Source organism: Marmota monax, unplaced genomic scaffold (genome assembly GCF_021218885.2).
Source record: "Marmota monax isolate L192 unplaced genomic scaffold, Marmota_monax_Labrador192_F-V1.1 WCK01_AAM20220418_F8-fsc00012, whole genome shotgun sequence".
Taxonomy (NCBI): Eukaryota; Metazoa; Chordata; class Mammalia; order Rodentia; family Sciuridae; genus Marmota; species Marmota monax.
The window spans coordinates 22827659-22849597 of NW_026695227.1; the positions used below are offsets into that span (position 1 = coordinate 22827659).

The 21939-nt window shown below is 36.0% G+C and overlaps 1 protein-coding gene across 9 annotated transcripts in view; it reads left to right on the forward strand.

Annotated features, from left to right (window-relative positions):
* Positions 1-21939, forward strand: part of Cntn1 (contactin 1) — a 343845-nt gene that overhangs the window by 236415 nt on the left and 85491 nt on the right. For all 9 annotated transcript variants that reach the window (XM_046436255.2, XM_058576455.1, XM_058576457.1 and 6 more), the window contains one exon: positions 5439-5559. In XM_046436255.2, coding sequence (XP_046292211.1) covers positions 5439-5559 — 121 coding nt within the window. The remainder of the gene's footprint in view (positions 1-5438; positions 5560-21939) is intronic.

A 21939-nucleotide genomic window follows, 5' to 3' on the forward strand; every position in this document is an offset into this window, starting at 1 on the left:
TATTCCACAGCATTATTGTTACAAGTAAATGTATTTGTACATGCAGAGACTTTACAATAGCCCCTGACACCTAGACAACCCTTACTAAATATTGCTGTTAGCAAAGTTTGCAGTGGTGATGCTACCATTAGTAACTGCATAAGACACATCTTCTGTAGTTATTATTTCTTCACTCTAACAAGTAAAAACTAAAAAAGAAGATAATTGTTATTGTTTAATGAGTAGAGCATCCATCACATATATTTAATAATTTCTGTTTACATTTATATGATATACCTTTAAAAGATATTTTTTCTTTAAGCCTTATATAACTGTCCCTTAACTCTGAAATTCAATGAATAAAGCAGAGGATTTTTTTTAAATAGATCGCCATAATGAGACCTAAGTTTTATCTAGACTTTGTATGTACCATATAGCGTATTTCTTTGTTCATTACAATTAAATTTAATACGAATTAGTAATCAGATGCATTTATATTGCAGTAATTATTCTGCAGTTATTATACAAGGGAGGGAGGAGTGAAGAATGGGTCTTTGTACGTTGGGAGTCTTTTGACTTAAACTTGGGAAACTTCTGAGTGGTCAACCACATACACACTTTGGAATATCCCTGAGCTTTGCTATCACAATTTCCAGTATGTGATTCAACTCTCCTCGTATGAAGGGAAGAATTTTGTAATTCAGCCAAGCTGTGGCTTTTAGTGAAAATATAGAGAGCATTCGTATCTAATTTGTGGCTAGAATGTGCTGAGGCCCATGATCTTTACTTGCTTTGTAAGCGTTCTGTCAACCACTGAGAACCTCAGCTTCTCTTGAGGTATGGAAAGTGCTAGCAGCATTTATAAAATTGTCAGGAAAGCTCTTCTATGTACAAAGCTATACTGGAAATAATATAGTATGTTTTCCCTTTGCTTCCTTCTGAAGAAATGTAGCACTACATTTTCACCAGATAAATAACAAATAAGAAGAAATTTTGAAGTTACTTATTATTGCTTTATACAAGTAAACTATCATTATGTTCCTAAAACCAAATGCTGAAAACAGAGCTGATTTTAAAATCAGTTTAGTATTAAACTTCTAGAATAGTTTAATTGAAAGTTGTAAAAGTGTTTATTGTAAAGATTTAGTAAGTTTGGATTTGATGAAACATTTGAGGACATAAGTAGTTTGTTTTTATTACATGTGCCCATGTAAAAAGAAGGACCACTCCGTTCCTATCAGAATAAAATAAATGGATACATAAACAGTATTATGTTTTACACTGAAAACTTAGGAACAGAAAGATAACTATTTCATTAAGAAATAAAGAATATCAGGTATATAACTATAATGTTAATGCTCTTGTTCATTTTTATATTAGTTTTTTAGTTTTGTTATTATAACATTGTATGAGAAAATATTTTTAATTGAATAGGTTAGTTTATAATGATATAATGGAAGTTTAATAACAGGATAATCTTTGTTGTTGCTGCTGGGGATGGAACTCAGTCTTGAATATGCTAAATGACAGGCTCTACCACTGAGCTAAGTCTCCAGCTCACAGGATTGATTATCTTTTATCTAGAAATCTGAAGCAATCAAGGTACTGAGTTTACTTAAGGAAAGAATATAATAGAGTAAATTTTTTATGTGAACATTATTATTTTTTCAATATGATAGCATTCTTAGTATTCTTGTGCCATAATAGTTTAAAAACATTTTACTTAACACATTTCTATTAATAAATATTTAATAGCCAGTGCATTATTTTAAGGATGTCAAAAAATATAAAAGCAGCCTCATAAATTTATACTGTCCATTTTTTTTTGCTATAATTATATTATTTTGATTTTTTCCTCACTAGAATATTACTTAGATAATGTGCCAATTGGCTTTTATTATAGTTTAAGAAAAACCCCTATAATCACCTTCCTCATATACAGAACCTTACATTCTGCTTACCTCTAATATTTTTTAACTATAAGTAATAAAATAATATTGAATCTCCTCTCGTAAATGAACTCTATTTAGTATGGTATGAGGAGTTAGGTCAAATACAAAATTGGGCACAGTCTCCAAGACCACCCTCACTCCTGACTTCAACTGCAAAGTTCAAGAGGTTGCCAAAACCACCCTCGGGTTCAATCCTTCAGTAGAAGGGATGTGTAGAACTCAATGAAGTGGTTATACTTGTGGTTACAGTTTCTTAAAGAAGGAGGATTCTGGTTAAATTCAACCAGGGGAACATAGGGCAGTCCTGGAGAAACACCAAACACAGTATCCATAACCTTCTCCCTGTGAAATCAAAGTGCATTACTTACCATCTTTGATGTGTGGTAGTATGCACAACGTATTGTTAACCAAGAAAGTTACTTGAGCCTCAATATCCAGAGTTTTTATTAGGGATTCATTATGTAGGCACGATTGGTGGGTTGCCCACATGGTTAATCTCAATCTCTAGGTTCACTGATACCATGCTATCAAAGACCACTATTCTATGTCACAATGTTCATCTTTCTGGCACAATCATCCATCCCCCTCTAAGACTCTACAACCGTTGCTGTCTCCCACCTTCAATCTCACTGTTAGACTATGCAATCCCTACTCTATGACCAGTTTTTACTCTGAGATTATACAAGTGTGGCTAACCTCCAACTTAAATCATATTGTTAGATCATCCAGTATAACCCAAGACCACCAGGGAAAGAACAATGTTAGAAGTCTCCTTTCAGAAGCTGACACAAGGGCCAGAAATCTCTTTGGGCAATGTCAAATTCTTACTACACAATTGGATTAAAAAAGACCTTACATTTCATTTTTCTAAAAAAGTATTAACAATATTCTTTTTTCCTATAAATATGCTCCTTTTTTCCTAAACTTTTATATTCTCTCATGAAATTAGTATATAAATAATGAGAAAAATAGGGGCTGGAGTTGTGGCTCAGTGGTAGAGTGCTCACCTATCACATGCTCACCTAGCACTGGGTTTGATTCTCAGCACCATATAAAATAAAGAAATAAAATAAAGGTATTGTGTCCAACTACAAATTAAAAAAATATTTTTAAAAATGAGAAAAATATCTCATGAAGAATTGATCTTAAGGAGATGGATGTAGCTACCTTATAGCATAATTATCTGAACTGAAAAATGCATGTGAAATTAGTAAAATAAAATTAATTAAGTTAAAATTGATAAAAATATTTATGTCATTTTTAGATAATAAGTATTTATTAATTCATTTATTTAATACTTGTTGATTTCATCTCGTGTGGCAGATATGACGTTAAGTATATTATATGTAATAATAAAGAAGATCTAGTCTTCCTTCAAAGAATTACAGTTTAGTAGAAAAAATGAACTGCTGCACAATTATACTAGAAAGGGATAGTGACAAGGAAAATGTGCAAGGCCAACATCTGACTGAAGCTTTGAATTCTGGAGAAGGAAGGGGCATCTCAAATGTGGGCTGAGGTTAGCCATGTGATGGGGCAGGTGAGGCTCTTCAGTTGTAACAGGAGTGTGTACTTCAACCTAACACCAAGAACATCCTCTTTAATGTGTTTAGGAAATACTGTCATTGTCATGAGCTTACATGTTACATATCTACTAACGTAATTCTGATTGAAGCTAAAAAGATGTGAATATATATTATCTTAAAAGAAAATGACCAAATACTTAATAAGTTTGACTACTTCATTCAAGCATGTGCATTTAGTAGAATTATGTTCCTGGCACAGTGCCAGTCCTGGGACTGCAGCACATACAGCCTAGGGGTCTACAACATAAGGACTTACAACACGGATCTTACTGACAGAAAACTAACAATCTGCCAGAGAGATTGATGCATAATTGCATAAATATTTAATCGCAATTGAGATATGTAATATGACATAAGGTACACAGTGCTATGATAAAACAAGGCAAGGAAACTGTTTGCTCCAGAGAAAATTGGAAGGTTGCTTGAGGAGTAGTTTGCATTATTTAGGTGAAGGTGGTGATGGGGTAGAGTATAAGGGTATCATGTTTCTAGGAGCTGTAATACCATGGGGAGTTAGAGATAAGACCCAACAACTTGCCCTTGTGGTCCTAAGAAGGGAACGCTCTTCCTGGAGAGCAGCTTGTAAGTGAGGTGGTAGCCCCTGAGAAGGAAGCAGGTTGTCTGTTAGAGTGGTTTACGACTTGTATTCCAGGAAGAGGAAGTTTTAAATGTTTAAATTTCTTCACTTTTATACAGACTGGTGACTTGAGTATGGTTGCATTTTTTAAAAGGTCATTCTGGGTATCAGGTGAAGAAAAGAGTGAAGTCAGGCAAGGGTGCTGATGAGACCAAATAGGATCCAATAAGTCTGGGGAGAGAGTTTGGTAGTTTGGTCAAAGGCAGCAGCAGTAGTAATGGAAAACAATGGATAATTTCAAGAATCCATGATGAAATCTTGAGGAAGTTGGAGAAGAGGTGGGCTTAAGAATGTCTTTGAAGTTTTCAGAAAGTTACAGGTGACTAGAAAAGCTGAGTATTTTGATAAGGAAGATAAGATGCCTTTGGAAGGTTAGGTAAAGTGAGGAAAAGGGATGAGGTCCAGATTAGAATTGATTGAAGAGCAAAAGGTGAAGAAATGGAAAAACCAAAAACAGAAAATAAAGTTTTGAAACCTTAGTTAAATTATTTGACCACTCTTTTAGTCTCCCTCTTACTTTTAATAAAGTAGACATAATTAGACTTTGTTCAGAGGGTCGTGATCAAAGTGAATGAAATGACAATAATGCGTATGCATTCATAGCCTAGGCCTTTTACAGACTAGATAACATCCAATAAATGCTAGCTATTTTTAGATATTACATTGAAATAACGCCTTATCCTAACAAGTAAGCTTCCCGCAAGCCTCCTTCAAAAAATACTCATTGAACACTCTTCAGAGCATTGTGAATAGAGTATTGAAGAATAGCAACAACAAAAATCCTCATTCAGCTTTCATTTTGGTGACAAAGCATTTTAGTAGAACTGTTCATTTTGACAGTTTCTACCAACTTTTAGTATCTTTGTGAAATAAACTATGGCACATCTTGAAACCAGACTACTGAATCAGCTTTGTAAAACAAAATCAGCAAATCTCAGCCACATAGCATTTATTTATCCATGTTGACACTTAACACTACGCTTATGAGACCTTTAAATGGTATCAATAAAATAGTTTTATCTCCTGGTTTTCTCCCAGTATAGCTCTCTAGTATTAGAAATAATAGAATGATAAGTATATTAAATCTGAAAAGGACCTTAAGTAGTTAATTCACTTTATTTTTTTTCTCAGAGAAGCCAAAGCTTCACGTGTAAATTGAGTTAGATGTCTTTTAATGGTGTTCATTTTGTCAGGGGAGAAAAAAATACCTTTTGATTTTAAATGCCATATAATTTGTGGGGGGAAAAATGTACTGATTGGAATGATTGCTGTTTGTGCCAACAGCTGGATGCCAATGGTGAGCTGCTCATTCGAAATGCCCAGCTGAAACATGCCGGAAGATACACATGTACTGCTCAAACAATTGTGGACAATTCTTCAGCTTCAGCTGACCTTGTTGTGCGAGGTAAGACTTTCACAATTTTAAAATTACATAATCAAAGGTTTGTGTCCATAAGTATAATCTTCTGGTAACTATTAGGGTCTCAATTCAAATTCTTATGTAGGGTCTCAATTCCATGCCTCAAAATGCATCTTAGCTTCTTACCCATGTCTGAGAATGATTTATGCCAGACAAGAAGTAAACAAGACTGATTTGTTGTTGTTTAACTAACTTTATATCCTCTAGAAAGTTATCCCACAGACCTACTAAATGTTTGTGTTTTTAAACGTAGTACTCAACTCACTTTATTTCCAATTTTTTTTTTTTTTTAGTGTGTTGGGTGTAGTGCGGTTTCCTTTTTTATTTTTTTATGGAAAAACATACTAATGCTGTTTACTATAATGTTGAGTATTTCATATTTATCACCAACCATCATTGTAGAATAAAAACCTAATTTATTCATGTATCATGCTTCTATTTGTAGCTCATTTTCAAACTACTGCTTTTGTTCTTACAAATAATATAATTGAGAATGTGATGGGATATGTGTTTATTAAAGATCCAGCCCCTTTGCTTCTTGCCTCTATGTGGGGATGAGGCTGCCTTGGAACATGACACACTCTGTTGAAATTCATTAAGTGGCTCTTTGCTGGTTGCCTGTGGAATGAAGATCATTTCATTTTGCTTAGTACCCAAGACAATCTGTGTGTTGACTTCAGACTTCTTACTTTATAATGTCTTATCATCATTCCCTATAATCAATTCTAAATGTCCCACTAATTCACAATACCCTTGTGTTTCTACATCTGTTCCTTGATTCACAGTTCTTTAATGTATTTCTCACATCATCTGTTGGCCAATTCATATCCATACTTTCCAGGTGTTGCTCACATATTATTAAATTTGGGAATCCTTTTTTGATGTCCAACTATAACCTCTTATCTTCTAAACTTTCACAACATTTACTACTTACTCCAGTGTGTTTAAAGCTAACTGTGCATGAGTTATCTCCTAAACTAAATTGCAAAATTTATGTGTACATTTAAATTAATGTTCAATTAATTGCACATTCTTTTACATAGATTTATGACTCTTTCCCTCTGTCTCAATGTCATAATAAAACTTCATTTTTTTCACATTTTACCAATTGGAAATATTTAACAACCATTATTTAAATCTACATTTTATTGTAATTTTTGGATAATAATTGGTTAATAAAATAATATCTCTAATACTTTACTGCCCCTTCCAGACTTAGATTAATAGACTTTCATTCAATCTTATACATTTTCTGAATTCCCTCTAGAACAGTGTTAATGTGGAGTCCCTAGGCAACATAGTGAAAATGCAGAAAAACTTTTATTTCAGTTAAATGTGTTCTCTAGTACAAGAATAAGGAACCTAATGGGAATTTCTCTTTCAATTTGTTCCACAGAACACTTATTGAAAATTCTTTTTTTAATTTTTATGTTGCTGTTCAAACATACATAGTCTTTTTTTTTGATTTTTATATGGCTGTTCAAAACATTACATAGTTCTTGATATATCATATTTCACACTTTGATTCAAGTGGGTTATGAGCTCCCATTTTTACCCCATATACAGATTGCAGAATCACATCAGTTACACATCCATTGATTTACATATTGCCATACTAGTGTCTGTTGTGTTCTGCTGCCTTTCCTATCCTCTACTATCCCCCCTCCCCTCCCCTCCCCTCTTCTCTCTCTGCCCCCTCTACTGACATTCATTTGTCCCCCTTGTATTGTTTTTCCCTTTCCCCTCACTTCCTCTTGTATGTACTTTTGTATAACTCTGAGGGTCTCCTTCCATTTCCATGCAATTTCCCTTCTCTCTCCCTTTCCCTCCCACCTCTCATCCCTGTTTAATGTTAATCTTCTTCTCATGCTCTTCGACCCTACTCTGTTCTTAGTTACTCTCCTTATATCAAAGAAGACATTTGGCATTTGTTTTTTAGGGATTGGCTAGCTTCACTTAGCATAATCTGCTCTAATGCCATGCATTTCCCTGCAAATTCTATGATTTTGTCATTTTTTAATGCAGAGTAATACTCCATTGTGTATAAATGCCACATTTTTTTTATCCATTCGTCTATTGAAGGGCATCTAGGTTGGTTCCACAGTCTTGCTATTGTGAATTGTGCTGCTATGAACATCGATGTAGCAGTGTCCCTGTAGCATGCTCTTTTTAGGTCTTTAGGGAATACACCAAGAAGGGGAATAGCTGGGTCAAATGGTGGCTCCATTCCCAGCTTTCCAAGAAATCTCCATACTGCTTTCCAAATTGGCTGCACCAATTTGCAGTCCCACCAGCAATGTACAAGTGTACCCTTTTCCCCACATCCTCGCCAGCACTTGTTGTTGTTTGACTTCATAATGGCTGCCAATCTAACTGGAGTGAGATGGTATCTTAGGGTGGTTTTGATTTGCATTTCTCTGACTGCTAGAGATGGTGAGCATTTTTTCATGTACTTGTTGATTGATTGTATGTCCTCCTCTGAGAAGTGTCTGTTCAGGTCCTTGGCCCATTTGTTGATTGGGTTGTTTGTTCTCTTATTGTCTAATTTTTGGAGTTCTCTGTATACTCTGGATATTAGGGCTCTATCTGAAGTGTGAGGAGTAAAGATTTGTTCCCAGGATGTAGGCTCTCTATTTACCTCTCTTATTGTTTATTTTGCTGAGAAAAAACTTTTTAGTTTGAGTAAGTCCCATTTGTTGATTCTAGTTATTAACTTTTGTGCTATGGGTGTCCTATTGAGGAATTTGGAGCCCGACCCCACAGTATGTAGATCGTATCCAACTTTTTCTTCTATCAGACGGCATGTCTCTGATTTGATATCAAGCTCCTTGATCCATTTTGAATTAACTTTTGTGCATGGCGAGAGAAAGGGATTCAGTTTCATTTTGTTGCATATGGATTTCCAGTTTTCCCAGCACCATTTGTTGAAGATGCTATCCTTCCTCCATTGCATGCTTTTAGCCCCTTTATCAAATATAAGGTAGTTGTACTTTTGTGGATTGGTTTCTGTGTCCTCTATTCTGTACCATTGGTCCACCCGCCTGTTTTGGTACCAGTACCATGCTGTTTTTGTTACTATTGCTCTGTAGTATAGTTTGAAGTCTGGTATCGCTATACCGCCTGATTCACACTTCCTGCTTAGCATTGCTTTTGCTATTCTGGGTCTTTTATTTTTCGATATGAATTTCATGATTGCTTTCTCTATTTCTACAAGAAATACCGTTGGGATTTTGATTGGCATTGCATTAAACCTATAGAGAACTTTTGGTAATATCGCCATTTTGATGATGTTAGTTCTGCCTATCCATGAACAGGGTATATTTTTCCATATTCTAAGATCTTCTTCTATTTCTCTCTTTAGGGTTCTGTAGTTTTCATTGTATAAGTCTTTCACCTCTTTTGTTAGGTTGATTCCCAAGTATTTTATTTTTTTTGAAGATATTGTGAATGGAGTGGTTGTCCTCGTTTCCATTTCAGAGGATTTGTCGCTGATATACAGGAATGCCTTTGATTTATGCGTGTTGATTTTATATCCTGCCACTTTGCTGAATTCATTTATTAGCTCTAATAGTTTCTTTGTAGACCCTTTTGGGTCTGCTAGGTATAGAATCATGTCATCTGCAAATAGTGATAATTTAAGTTCTTCTTTTCCTATTTTGATGCCTTTAATTTCTTTCGTCTGTCTAATTGCTCTGGCCAGTGTTTCGAGAACTATGTTGAACAGAAGTGGTGAGAGAGGGCATCCCTGTCTTGTTCCAGATTTTAGAGGGAATGCCTTCAATTTTTCTCCATTCAGAATGATGCTAGCCTGAGGCTTAGCATAGATTGCTTTTACAATATTGAGGTATGTTCCTGTTATCCCTAGTTTTTCTAGAGTTTTGAACATAAAGGGATGCTGTACTTTGTCGAATGCTTTTTCCGCATCTATCGAGATGATCATATGGTTCTTATTTTTAAGTCTATTGATGTGGTGAATAACATTTATTGATTTCCGTATATTGAACCAGCTTTGCATTCCAGGGATGAATCCTACTTGATCATGGTGCACAATTTTTTTGGTATGTTTTTGTATCCGATTCGCCAGAATTTTATTGAGGATTTTTGCATCTAGGTTCATTAGAGATATTGGTCTGTAGTTTTCTTTCTTTGAAGTGTCTTTGTCTGGTTTAGGTATCAGGGTGATGTTGGCCTCGTAGAATGAATTTGGAAGTTCTCCCTCTTTTTCTATTTCCTGAAGTAGCTTGAAAAGTATTGGTATTATTTCCTCTTTAAAGGTTTTGTAAAACTCTGCTGTATACCCATCTGGTCCTGGGCTTTTCTTAGTTGGTAGTCTTTTGATGGTTTCTTCTATTTCCTCAATTGATATTGGTCTGTTTAGGTTGTCTGTATCCTCCTTTCTCAATCTGGGCAGATCATATGACTTAAGAAATTTATCGATGCCTTCACTATCTTCTAATTTATTGGAGTATAAGGATTCAAAATAATTTTTGATTATCTTCTGTATATCTGAAGTGTCTGTTGTGATATTGCCTTTTTCATCCCGTATGCTAGTAATTTGAGTTCTCTCTCTTCTCTTCGCTAGCATGGCTAAGGGTCTGTCGATTTTGTTTATTTTTTCAAAGAACAAACTTTTAGTTTTGTCAATTTTTTCAATTGTTTCTTTTGTTTCGATTTCATTAATTTCAGCTCTGATTTTAATTATTTCTTGCCTTCTACTTCTTTTGCTGTTGTTTTGCTCTTCTTTTTCTAGGATTTTGAGATGAAGTATGAGATCATTTATTTGTTGGTTTTTTCTTTTTTTAAGGAATGAACTCCAAGCAATGAATTTTCCTCTTAGAACTGCTTTCAATGTGTCCCATAGATTCCGATATGTTGTGTCTGTGTTTTCATTAATCTCTTAGAATTTTTTAATTTCTTCCTTGATGTCTTCTATAACCCATTGATCATTCAGTAACCTATTGTTCATTCTCCAAGTGATGTATTCTTTTTCCTTCCTTCTTTTATCGTTGATTTTCAGTTCCATTCCATTATGATCAGATAGGATGCATGGTATTATCTCTACTCCTTTATATTGTCTAAGAGTTTCCCTGTGACATAATATATGATCTGTTTTTGAGAAGGATCTATGTGCTGCTGAGAAAAAAGTGTAACTGCTTGATGTTGGGTGGTATATTCTATATATGTCAATTAAGTCTAGGTTATTAATTGTGTTATTGAGTTCTATAGTTTCCTTATTCAACTTTTGTTTGGAAGATCTGTCCAGTGGCGAGAGAGGTGTGTTGAAGTCTCCCATGATTATTGTATGATGGTCTATTAGACTCTTGAACTTGAGAAGAGTTTGTTTGATGAATATAGCTGCACCATTGTTTGGGGCATATATATTTATGATTGTTATGTCTTGTTGGTGTATGGTTCCCTTAAGCAGTATGTAGTGTCCCTCTTTATCCCTTTTGTTTAACTTTGGCTTGAAATCTATTTTATTTGATATGAGTATGGACACTCCTGCTTGTTTCCGAAGTCCATATGAGTGATATGATTTTTCCCCACCTTTCACCTTCAGCCTATGTATGTCTTTTCCTATCAAATGCGTCTCCTGTAGGCAGCATATTGATGGGTCTTGTTCTGTGATCCATTCTACTAGCCTGTGTCTCTTGATTGGTGAGTTTAAGCCATTAACATTTAGGGTTATTATTGAGATATGGGTTGTTCTTCCAGCCATATTTGTTTATTTATGTTACTAAACATGGTTTGTTTTCCTCTTTGATTATTTTTCCCCCCTTTACTGTCCTACCTCCCACTGTTGGTTTTCATTGTTATTTTCCATTTCCTCTGCCTGTAATGTTTTGCCAAGGATGTTTTGAAGAGATGGTTTTCTAGCTGCAAATTCTTTTAACTTTTGTTTATCGTGGAAGGTTTTAATTTCATCTTCCATCCTGAAGCTTAATTTCGCTGGAAACACAATTCTTGGTTGGAACCCATTTTCTTTCAGTGTTTGAAATATGTTATTCCAGGATCTTCTAGCTTTCAAAGTCTGTGTTGAAATATCAGCTGTTATCCTGATTGGCTTACCCCTAAATGTGATCTGCTTCCTTTCTCTTTTAACTTTTAAAATTCTCTCCTTATTCTGTATGTTGGGCATCTTCATTATAATGTGTCTAGGTGTGGGTCTCTTATGATTTTGCACATTTGGCGTCCTGTAGGCTTCTAGGATTTGGGATTCTGTCTCATTCTTCAAGTCTGGGAAGTTTTCTCGTATTATTTCATTGAATAGATTGCTCATTCCTTTGGTTTGAAACTCTGTCCCTTCCTGTATCCCAATGACTCTTAAATTTGGTCTCTTGATGATATCCCATATTTCTTCGATGTTCTGCTCATGGTTTCTTAACAGTCTTGCTGAGCTGTCTATGTTCTTTTCAAGTTGAAATACTTTATCTTCATTGTCTGATGTTCTATCTTCTGAGTGTTCTACTCTGCTGGTAGTATTCTCCATTGAGTTTTTAAGTTGGTTTATTGCTTCCTGCATTTCTAGGATTTCTGTTTGTTTGTTTTTTATAACCTCTATCTCCCTGTATAGTTGATCTTTTGCTTCTTGGATTTGTTTATGTAATTCATTGTTGAAGTGATCTTTCATTGTCTGATTTTGCTGTCTGATGTCTTCCTTGAGACTCCAGATCATCTGAAGCATGTATATCCTGTTCTGATGGTGGTCACAGTTCCGCCTACCTTGCAGGTACGGGGGGGGGGGGGTGGCTCTACCCTTCCTCAGGCCACTGGGCCTGTTCTGTCTGTCGGTTGCAGGTCTGGCCTGTTCTGATGGTGGTCACAGTTCCGCATACCTTGCAGGCGCAGGGGGAGGGGGCGCCTCTGCCTCTCAGCAGGCCGCTGCTCCTCTTCTGCCGGTGGGTCGCAGGCCCGCCTACCTTGCAGGAGTGATCGGAAGCTCTGCCCCTCCGCGGGCCACTGGGCCTTTTCTGTCGGTGGTCACAGTTCCGCCTACCTGGCAGGCGCGGGGGGTGGGGGGCGGCTCTGCCCCTCAGAAGGCCACTGGGGCTGATCTGTGGGTGGTCACAGTTCCGTCTACCTAGCAGGCGCGGGGGGTGGGGGGCGGCTCTGCCCCTCAGCAGGCCGCTGGGCCTGCTCTGTGGGTGGTCACAGTTCCCTCTACCTTGCCGGCGCAGGGGGAGGGGGCGGCTCTGCCTCTCAGCAGGCCGCTGCTCCTCTTCTGCCAGTGGGTCGCAGGCCCGCCTACCTTGCAGGAGTGATTGGAAGCTCTGTCCCTCCGCGGGCCACTGGGCCTTTTCTGTTGGTGGTCACAGTTCCGCCTACCTGGCAGGCGCGGGGGGTGGGGGGCGGCTCTGCCTCTCAGCAGGCCGCTGCTCCTCTTCTGCCGGTGGGTCGCAGGCCCGCCTACCTTGCAGGAGTGATTGGAAGCTCTGTCCCGCCGCGGGCCACTGGGCCTTTTCTGTCGGTGGTCACAGTTCCGCCTACCTGGCAGGCGCGGGGGGTGGGGGGCGGCTCTGCCCCTCAGCAGGCCGCTGGGCCTGCTCTGTGGGTGGTCACAGTTCCCTCTACCTTGCCGGCGCAGGGGGAGGGGGCAGCTCTGCCTCTCAGCAGGCCGCTGCTCCTCTTCTGCCGGTGGGTCGCAGGCCAGCCTACCTTGCAGGAGTGATTGGAAGCTCTGTCCCTCCGCAGGCCACTGGGCCTTTTCTGTTGGTGGTCACAGTTCCGCCTACCTGGCAGGCGTGGGGGGTGGGGGGCGGCTCTGCCCCTCAGCAGGCCGCTGGGCCTGCTCTGTGGGAGGTCACAGTTCTGTCTACCTTGCCGACGCCACTTATTGAAAATTAATAAACAAAATCCTAAGGCTACAAAATTCTAAATTAGAGAAAGTTCATTTAGGTTCAATGTTTCTATTCGGAGTATTTTGCTGTCTGGTACATCAATTGTTTTCAAGAGTCATTAGGGAAAGGAATGAATTCACGGTTCCTTCTTTTCAGAGCACAAGCTATTAAACCATTTCTAGCATAGCCTAAGTGTAGATTTAATTAAAATTCCTTGTACATGAGAAGAATAAGAATTAATGTTACAGTAGGGATCAATCACAATGCATGGACATGGATATTTTCATTCGATTACATTGTAGTGAGCTCATTGTAATAATTCTACAGAATACTCTCTAGTATTCTAAGGGAAGAGGATGTTTTACAGATATAATATAAGAGTAGTACTGATATTATTCATACACATAGGTAATTAATAATCACCTTGCCATGTATTTTTATATAGCTAAAGCCAATAAAAAGGAACTATACCAGGTATTATGTGGAAATACAGTTTTTTCTAAAGTCTTTTTAGTTCCAGGAAAAAACACCTTAAGGCAAAAGAACCTGGCAAGTGTACTCAGGAAAAATATATAACATTTTAAGACCCTGAACAATAGCAGGATGCTAATAAAACTATACACATAAATGAAAGGTATTGCTTAGCCCTGTTCAAGTCTACACAGTCATAATCTCTCCGCAAGCTTTATTCCAAATAGTAAGAAAGGTATTTATTTATATCAAAAGAAATTCACAATTAAAGTAGATAAATATATTTCTGCAGAGTTTGTGTCAAAAACATATTGCAGATCTTTTAAAATGTTTTATTGATTTAAGTCAGAGGATATACAATTGCAAAGTTTTTAAATATTTCTTATAGTAATAATGGGTAATATGTGAAGCATATTTTGGGAGGAACACCAGGGATTGAAATCAGAGGCACTGGACCACTGAGCCACATCTCCAGCCATATTTTATATTTTACTTAGAGACAGGGGCTCACTGAGTTGCTTAGTGCCTTGCCATTGCTTAGGCTGGCTTTGAACTGGCGATCTTCCTGTTTCAGCCTCTGAAGCTGCTGGGATTACAGGTGTGAGGCACCGTGCCTGGTTTATATGAAGCATATTTTGCCTCAAGTGATATTACTATTGTTGGCCCATTTTTTCACTTAATTGTGCTTTTGCATCTAGTTTATGAAGTCATAACCTAGAGCTCATGAACTGTCCTCAAGAGATATATGAAACTGCTGAAATTAAATACTAAATTCCATGTATATGTGAGTTTTCCTAGGAAGAGGATTTATAATCTTCATCAGATTTTCTCAGCCACCAATGGTCCAAAAGCACTAAAAAACTTAATTTTTATTTGTATTCTTTATTTTTCCCCATGTAGATCAAGATTCTCTGAAAAGAGAAACAAAAAAGTGGTTAATTGATTTTTTTTTGTAAAAGTGTAAAAATCCATTAAATTTCTTGTAGTGAGATCTTAGTAGCACATTTAGACTGAATTCCTTTGAAGATTGTTTGTATTCAGCCCTTCAAGAATAAATAGCTGTTTCTCAAAAGTTTGAAAACACTTTATAATCGCCCCCCACTCCATATCTGCAGTTTTCTTTCTGTGGTTTCAGTTACCATGATCAACTATGCTCTGAAATGTTAAATGGAAAATTCCAGACATATATAATTTTACATTTCAAATCGCATACTGTTCTGAGTAACATGTTGAAATCTCATGTGGTCCCACTCCATACTGCCCAGGACAATAAACATTTCTCTTTTTTACTGTGTCTATGCTGTGTACACTACCTGTGTATCAGTCTCTTAGCAGCTGTCTTGGTTTACAGATTAGCTATATAGTATTGCAGTGCCTATGTTCAAACAATCTTATTTTATGTAATAACAGCCCTAAAGCACAAAATTTTGTTGCAGTCTATTGTTGTAATCATTCTAATAGTTACTGTTAATCTTCTATTGTGAAAATTCATATATTAAACTTTATCATAACTACGTATGTATATGAAAAGACAATATATATACCATTTGGTACTATCTGCAGTTTCAGGCATCCACTATGGATCTTGGAATATTAATAAGGATTCAATAGACTTTAGACATATATAAAGTCTACTGCATTCAGTGGACTTTAGACATATATAAAAACTTGCCAGGTTTGACATGGACTAATTCTAATTTATATTGGATATCAGCGATCTGAACTGCAGATGCTGAAATTAGTGTTATGAGAGGGACAATGAACGTTGTAGAGGGGAACACAGTTTTCTCTGAGGAACACCAAGAAAATTTTTGATAACAAAATTAGTCTATTATGTAAACATTTATACTGATCAGATGACTGAAACAAAAGTATAAATACTCAGATATAATTAAGACTGTGGAATCCTTTAGTTTATATTACCTTGAAGGAAATCAGTGCATAGTAAAAAAAAAAAAAATGCTGCTACCCTCTATACTGTGTGTGTGTGTGTGTGTGTGAACTTGTAATTGTGGATGGGTATGGTTATATATGTAAAACTTGATGAAAGCAATTTGTATGGCAGGAAAAATGTGTTTTAGGCATATTCCTTTAATTATCATTTTAAATTGATTTTAGAATGGAGACAGTCAGTTAAATCTGAGCATCTCTGTGTTAATTTCCATTGTTATAACAAAATTCCTGAGATTTAATTATGTATGAAGAAAGGAGATTTATGCAGCTCATAGTTCTGGAGGTTCAAGGCCATGGCACTGGCATTGGCCCTATTCTGGTGAAGACTTCATGGCAGGTGGCATCACCATGGTGGGAGTAAATAAATGTGAGAGGGGGAGATCACCTGGCAAGATATGAAACCAGAGAGAATTCAGGAATGAGGTTTGCTCTTTTATAACAACTCACTGTAATGCAAACAACTAACTCACTTCATGAGGCCAGTATTGATCCATGCTGAGCTCAACAATGACCTAATTACTTTGCACTGAGGCCTACCCTTTAAGAGTTTCACCACCTTTCAACATTGCCACAAGCTTTCCACACATGAACCCCTGGAGGACACAAACAAACCATATCCAAAGTTTAGCAGTCTTTAAATAAAAAACTGAAATGGAATATGAGAAAATTTCATATTCAAAGCATATGTAACATTTTATTTACTCCCTTTTTTGTCTGTGTCATATATGGCAAAATCAAAACACAAGAAAAATAGCAGCAATTTTTGTCAAGTGGAAATAATCCATTAAAATATGGGCCCGATAATCAAATGTGAGACATCATCGTTTATAGCAGACATAAATGTTTACCTGTCGAAGGTACTTTAATTTATTTAACCACTAATTGGACCCCAGGATGCTCAAAGAGAATTGTCAGAAAAGTGCATATTGTCTAATCTTCTAGCTTTGCAAACATCTTCGAATCATGGGCTCACATGTACCCTATAATTTTCACTTATCTTTTCCAAAGTTGTCTTTTTTTTATCAGACTTATCTGTTCACGTTAGAAATATTTTGGTAGACTTTCTACAGTAATAGAGGTTATTTTTGCAAGAGAAATCTTTCTTCAAATAGTATTTTCCTGAAAGTCCTGTATATAAAATTCAGGATGTGTATAAACAGTCATCTTCACAGTCTGACAAATGCAAAAGATTACCATTTCTGAAAAAGCACCTTTAAACCACCTCACTCATGATTAAAATAAACATATAAAATCAAATATGAAATTGTACAAAAAATTATAGCTCTCATGAAGAAAAAACTCACTATAAGAAATAATGAAGAAAGAAAAAATGTATAATTCAAGTCCAGAATATTTCAGCATACAGTGATTATATAAAAATAAAAATAACCAGGCTGAAAATATTAAAGAAATTAGAGAGGGAATGTTAAAAGTTAGTTGAAATTAATGTAGTATAAAAATATAGCAAATTTGCAAAAAAAATAGAAAAACCTGTAAATGATAAATATAATCATTAAAAATTAATATTCATTAGATAGTACCAACTTGGGAATGAAAGAGAGAAGTGGAAGATAGGTATGAAGAAATCACTATATTTCAACATAAAGAATAAAAGATAAATTATGAAGACAAGTTCAAGACATTGAGGGTATAGCTTGTGTTGGTAGTACACACCTGTAGCCCCAGCTATTTGGGAAGCTGAGGCAGGAGAATTGCTTGAGCCCATGAGTTTGAGACCAGCCTGCGATGCTAGTAAAACTATATAGTAAATAGATAGCTTAAGTAAATACTATATAGTAGATACTAGTAAAACTATATAGTAAATATAAAGTAAATAGATAGTTTTATTATAGCTTACTTTAAGCTATAATAAAACTATAGCTTAAAACAAATAAGCAAAAAAAGAAATTGAGGATATAACTATAAATTAAACTATAAATTAGTATTTATCAAATTGGATTTTCAGAAGAAACATTAGACAAAATAAGGACAAACAGTTTTTAAAAAGTTAATGATGGGGTTTGTGGCTCAGTGGTAGCATGGTAGTGTGGTAGTATGGCTGGGGTTGTGTTTCAGTGGTAACATGCTTGCCTTGCATGCATGGAGCACTGAGTTCCATGATTTTCAGCACCACATAAATAAATAAAATAAAGGTGTTGTGTTTATCTACAACTAAAAAAATTTTAAGTTAATGATTATAAATGTGGGAGTATTAGTGGCAAAAATGGTTTCTCATATTCAAGCATCAAAATGAAACACAAGAAAATAAAAATGAATAAACTTGTATTGAAACAAGTATGAGAGTAAAAAGATTTTTTTTTTCCTCCAAAGATGTAGCAATCCTCTGTTAGTGGACTACCAAGTAGCAATAATACATGGGGACATCAGCCTTCAAGTTGGTTTCCACTGATCCTTGATTCCTGGCCCACAAACCTTAGTGTGGTCCCTTGCATACATGGAGTTGTGCTATGTGCCAGCAGAAGTGACTGTGTATGATTTCTCAGGCTAAGTGGTAAAACACATTGCTGTTTCAGCCTGGATATTTGGCTCACTTGTTCTGAGGGAAGACAGCTTTCATCTCATGAGGACAGTCAGAAGTGTAGAACAACAGGAAGAGGAAGTGAGCCTTCTTCAGTAACCAGCACTAGCTGCCCAATCATTCAGTGAGCTGTCTAGGCAGCAGATCCTTTATTCCCAGATCAGCTTGAGCTTTCAGATACAGCTCTGGTTGACATCTTGATTATAAATCTCATGAGAAAAAATGATCAGGAACCACTTAGCTCAGCCACTCAAGAATTCCTAGTTTACCAAAACTGTGAGATAAATAATGTTTATTGTTTGTAAGCCACTGAATTTGGGATTAATTTTTCTCATAGGAATAGCTGTAGAATACTACATACACTACCTTCAATGTGCTGAATTAAATGTCCATTGTTTATCTCCACAAATTATTATTTTATAATGAGAAAAATTAAAGCCATATTAAGATGAACAGAAATAGTTTATCCTCCTAGAGATTTTTATCTCTAAAGACGTGTAATGGGTTAATTTCAGGAAAACTTCCTAGGAGAAAGTTCTGGGATGTCAAAACTCATAGTAAATGAAGAAACCAATAAATATGTGGATATATGCAAATTCTCTTAGTCTGTTTGGGATACTATAATGGAATACCATAAACTGGGCAACTTATGATCAACCAAGATTTATTTCTTATAGTTATGAAGGCTGGGGAGTCCAAGATTAAGGTACCAGCAGATTCAGTATCTAGTGAGGACTTCTTTCTTTCTGGCTTATACAGGGAACCATGTTACTGGGTCCTCACAAGATAAAAGAGAACAGCTCTCTGGGGCCTGTTTTATAAAGGCATTAATGGCAGAGCCCTGGTGACTAAAAGTCTACCAAACACCCTACCTCCAAATACTAGTACATTGGTGATTTGGTTTTGAACAAGAATTCTGGGGTAGAATACAATGTTTAGATTATAACATAAGCAGACTGAGCTAAGTCTGATTAAGATGATTAAGATGTGATTTGCTTTTATTTCAGGTTTCTATATAGCCACTAATCAGGCATCTGTATACATGTATGAATGTAGTGTATGTGTGTGTGTGCACGCACACGCATGTGCGGGTGTGTGCATGTGGTGCACATACACGGTATATATCTAATATGGATAAATATAAAGAATACTTGAAAATGAGAATCATGAAATACAGGAGAGTGGTTACATCTGGGGTAGGAAGAAAGGAGTGAGAGAGGATATCATTTAAAGAAAGGGGCATCTGCTAAAAGCTGCATCTATATAAGTAATTTTTTCTCAAGACATGTAGTAGATTTTTGTGTAATCATTTTTCTATCCTTTATAATTGTTCCTAAATGTTAGATATTTCTTAGCAAATATAATGTAATAAAAGAGCATAACAAAGAACCTGCTGTCCCCCCAGTTTCTCACCACCATCCTTCTTTGCAATGGTGGATGAGAAATCTTTGTGTACTTCTGGTCCAAGCTCTCATCCTTGTATGTGCATCAGCTCCACCACTACAGCTAATATAAACACACAATTCTAGGCCCTCTCTTGGCAATTTTTGAATTAATATCTCTAGTATGGGCTTAATAAAGCCAGTTCAAAGATTAGTCTGGTGAACCATGGTATATTAGCAATGGCCACAGAAATTGACCCACACAAATATACTCCCTGGTTTCTTGACAGAGATGCAAAAACAATGCAATGGAAGAAGGATGACCTTTAAAACAGATGGTGTTGAATCTCTTGGGCATTCATAGGTAAAAGAGAAAAATGTTAAAAAAATATAAACTTGGCCTAAATTTTTAATTTTATACAAAATCAATTCAAAATGGATCATGGATGGACTTAAATGTAAAATATAAAACTACCAAACTCTTAGAAAAAAATATAGATAAATCTTTTCAGAACCTAGAAGTAGTTGAAGAGTTATTAGAGTTGATATCTTAAAGCATCATGTATAATATGAAAAGTGACATATTGCACTTCATCAAAGTTTTTAAAATTTTACTACGCTAAAGAATCTCTGAAGAGAATAAAATGATAACCTACAAACTAGGCGACAATATTTTCAAACTGTGTATCTGACACAAAAAAATTGTATCTATAAAGATTTCTTCGAATTCAACAATTAAAAGACAAAAAATCCAATATAAAAATGGGCAAAGACAAAAACAGACATGTCATCAAAATGTATAAAAATAATAAGCACATAAAAAGATATCTGTCATCATTACCCATTAGTCTTTAATACAAACTGAAGACCCAAAGAGATATCACTATATACCTATCAGAATGGCTTAAATTAAAAAAATAGAATGAAATAATGCAAAGAGACTGGGTCACTTACATATTGTTTGTAAACATGTAAAATGGTATAGCCACTCTGGAAAACAATATGGTGATTTTTTAGAAGACTAACATGTTCTCACCATGAGCCAGCAATTGCACTCTTGGGCATTTATCCTAGAGTTATAAAAGCTTAAGTTCACATAAAAATATTTATACAAATATTCATGGCATCTGTATGTATAATATCCCCAAAGTATAAGCAACCCAAATGACAAAAATATACAGATTGAAAACAGATTAATGGTTGTTAAGAGTTAGGGAGAGGGAGAGGAGGGAGTGGCTGTGGCTATACACAAGTAGCACAGGGTATTCTTACAATGAAGTTATTCTGTATCTTGACTGTGGTGGTGGTCCCCCAAGTTTACACACGTGATAAAACTAAAAATCACTTATAACTAAACAAACACACCCACAGGCACATGAAAAAATATAAGCCAGGTGAAATCCGCCTAAGGTTGATGGACTGTGCCAATGTCAATTTTTCTGCTTGCACATTAGTAATGCAAAATGATATTGTGGTGGGGGATAAAGAAGGACTTCCCTGATTATTTTTCACAATTGCATATGTACCTGTAATTAGCTCAAAATGAAACTTTCAAAAATCACTGGACATAAAATATACTAGAAATATAGAGAAAATGTATAGTTATTTGTGGGCATTTATTTTAAGAATTGTATGATATGATTAGAAGGCATAGAGCTTGGCATTCCCCAAAGGAATGTTTGCCCAGTGATGGCCACTACACTGCCTTTAAAGGGATTTGTCCAATTAACCTTAGGAAAAGGCAAAGTGGGTGGGACTTACAGCTTTGGAAGCAGTGTTAAAATTATTAAAGGCAGTAGAGTTAAGCCTGCACTAAAAACCCTCTTCTATTTTTCCCCTTGCAATTTTTCATCTCTCCTTTAAATAAATATTAAATACATTTATAAAGAATATCAATATGGAGGACATCAGATTAATACAATCCTAAAATGTCTAAATGTTAACCTGGCCTGGGTTGGCAACTCTGTGCAATTAACTAGTCCCCAATACAAATGTGATGAAGAAGTAACTAACTGTTATTTGGAAATTATTATTCTAGGGAATTCATGTTGGACAGTTTGCAAGTTGTACTGTTTTGTTTATATAGTGTATTTGTAGAACAAATTAATTTTGAAATGTGTTTCAAAAAAAACAGTTAACATAGTCCTTTCCTCCAGTTGGTCAAGGGGAACTATATAGAATT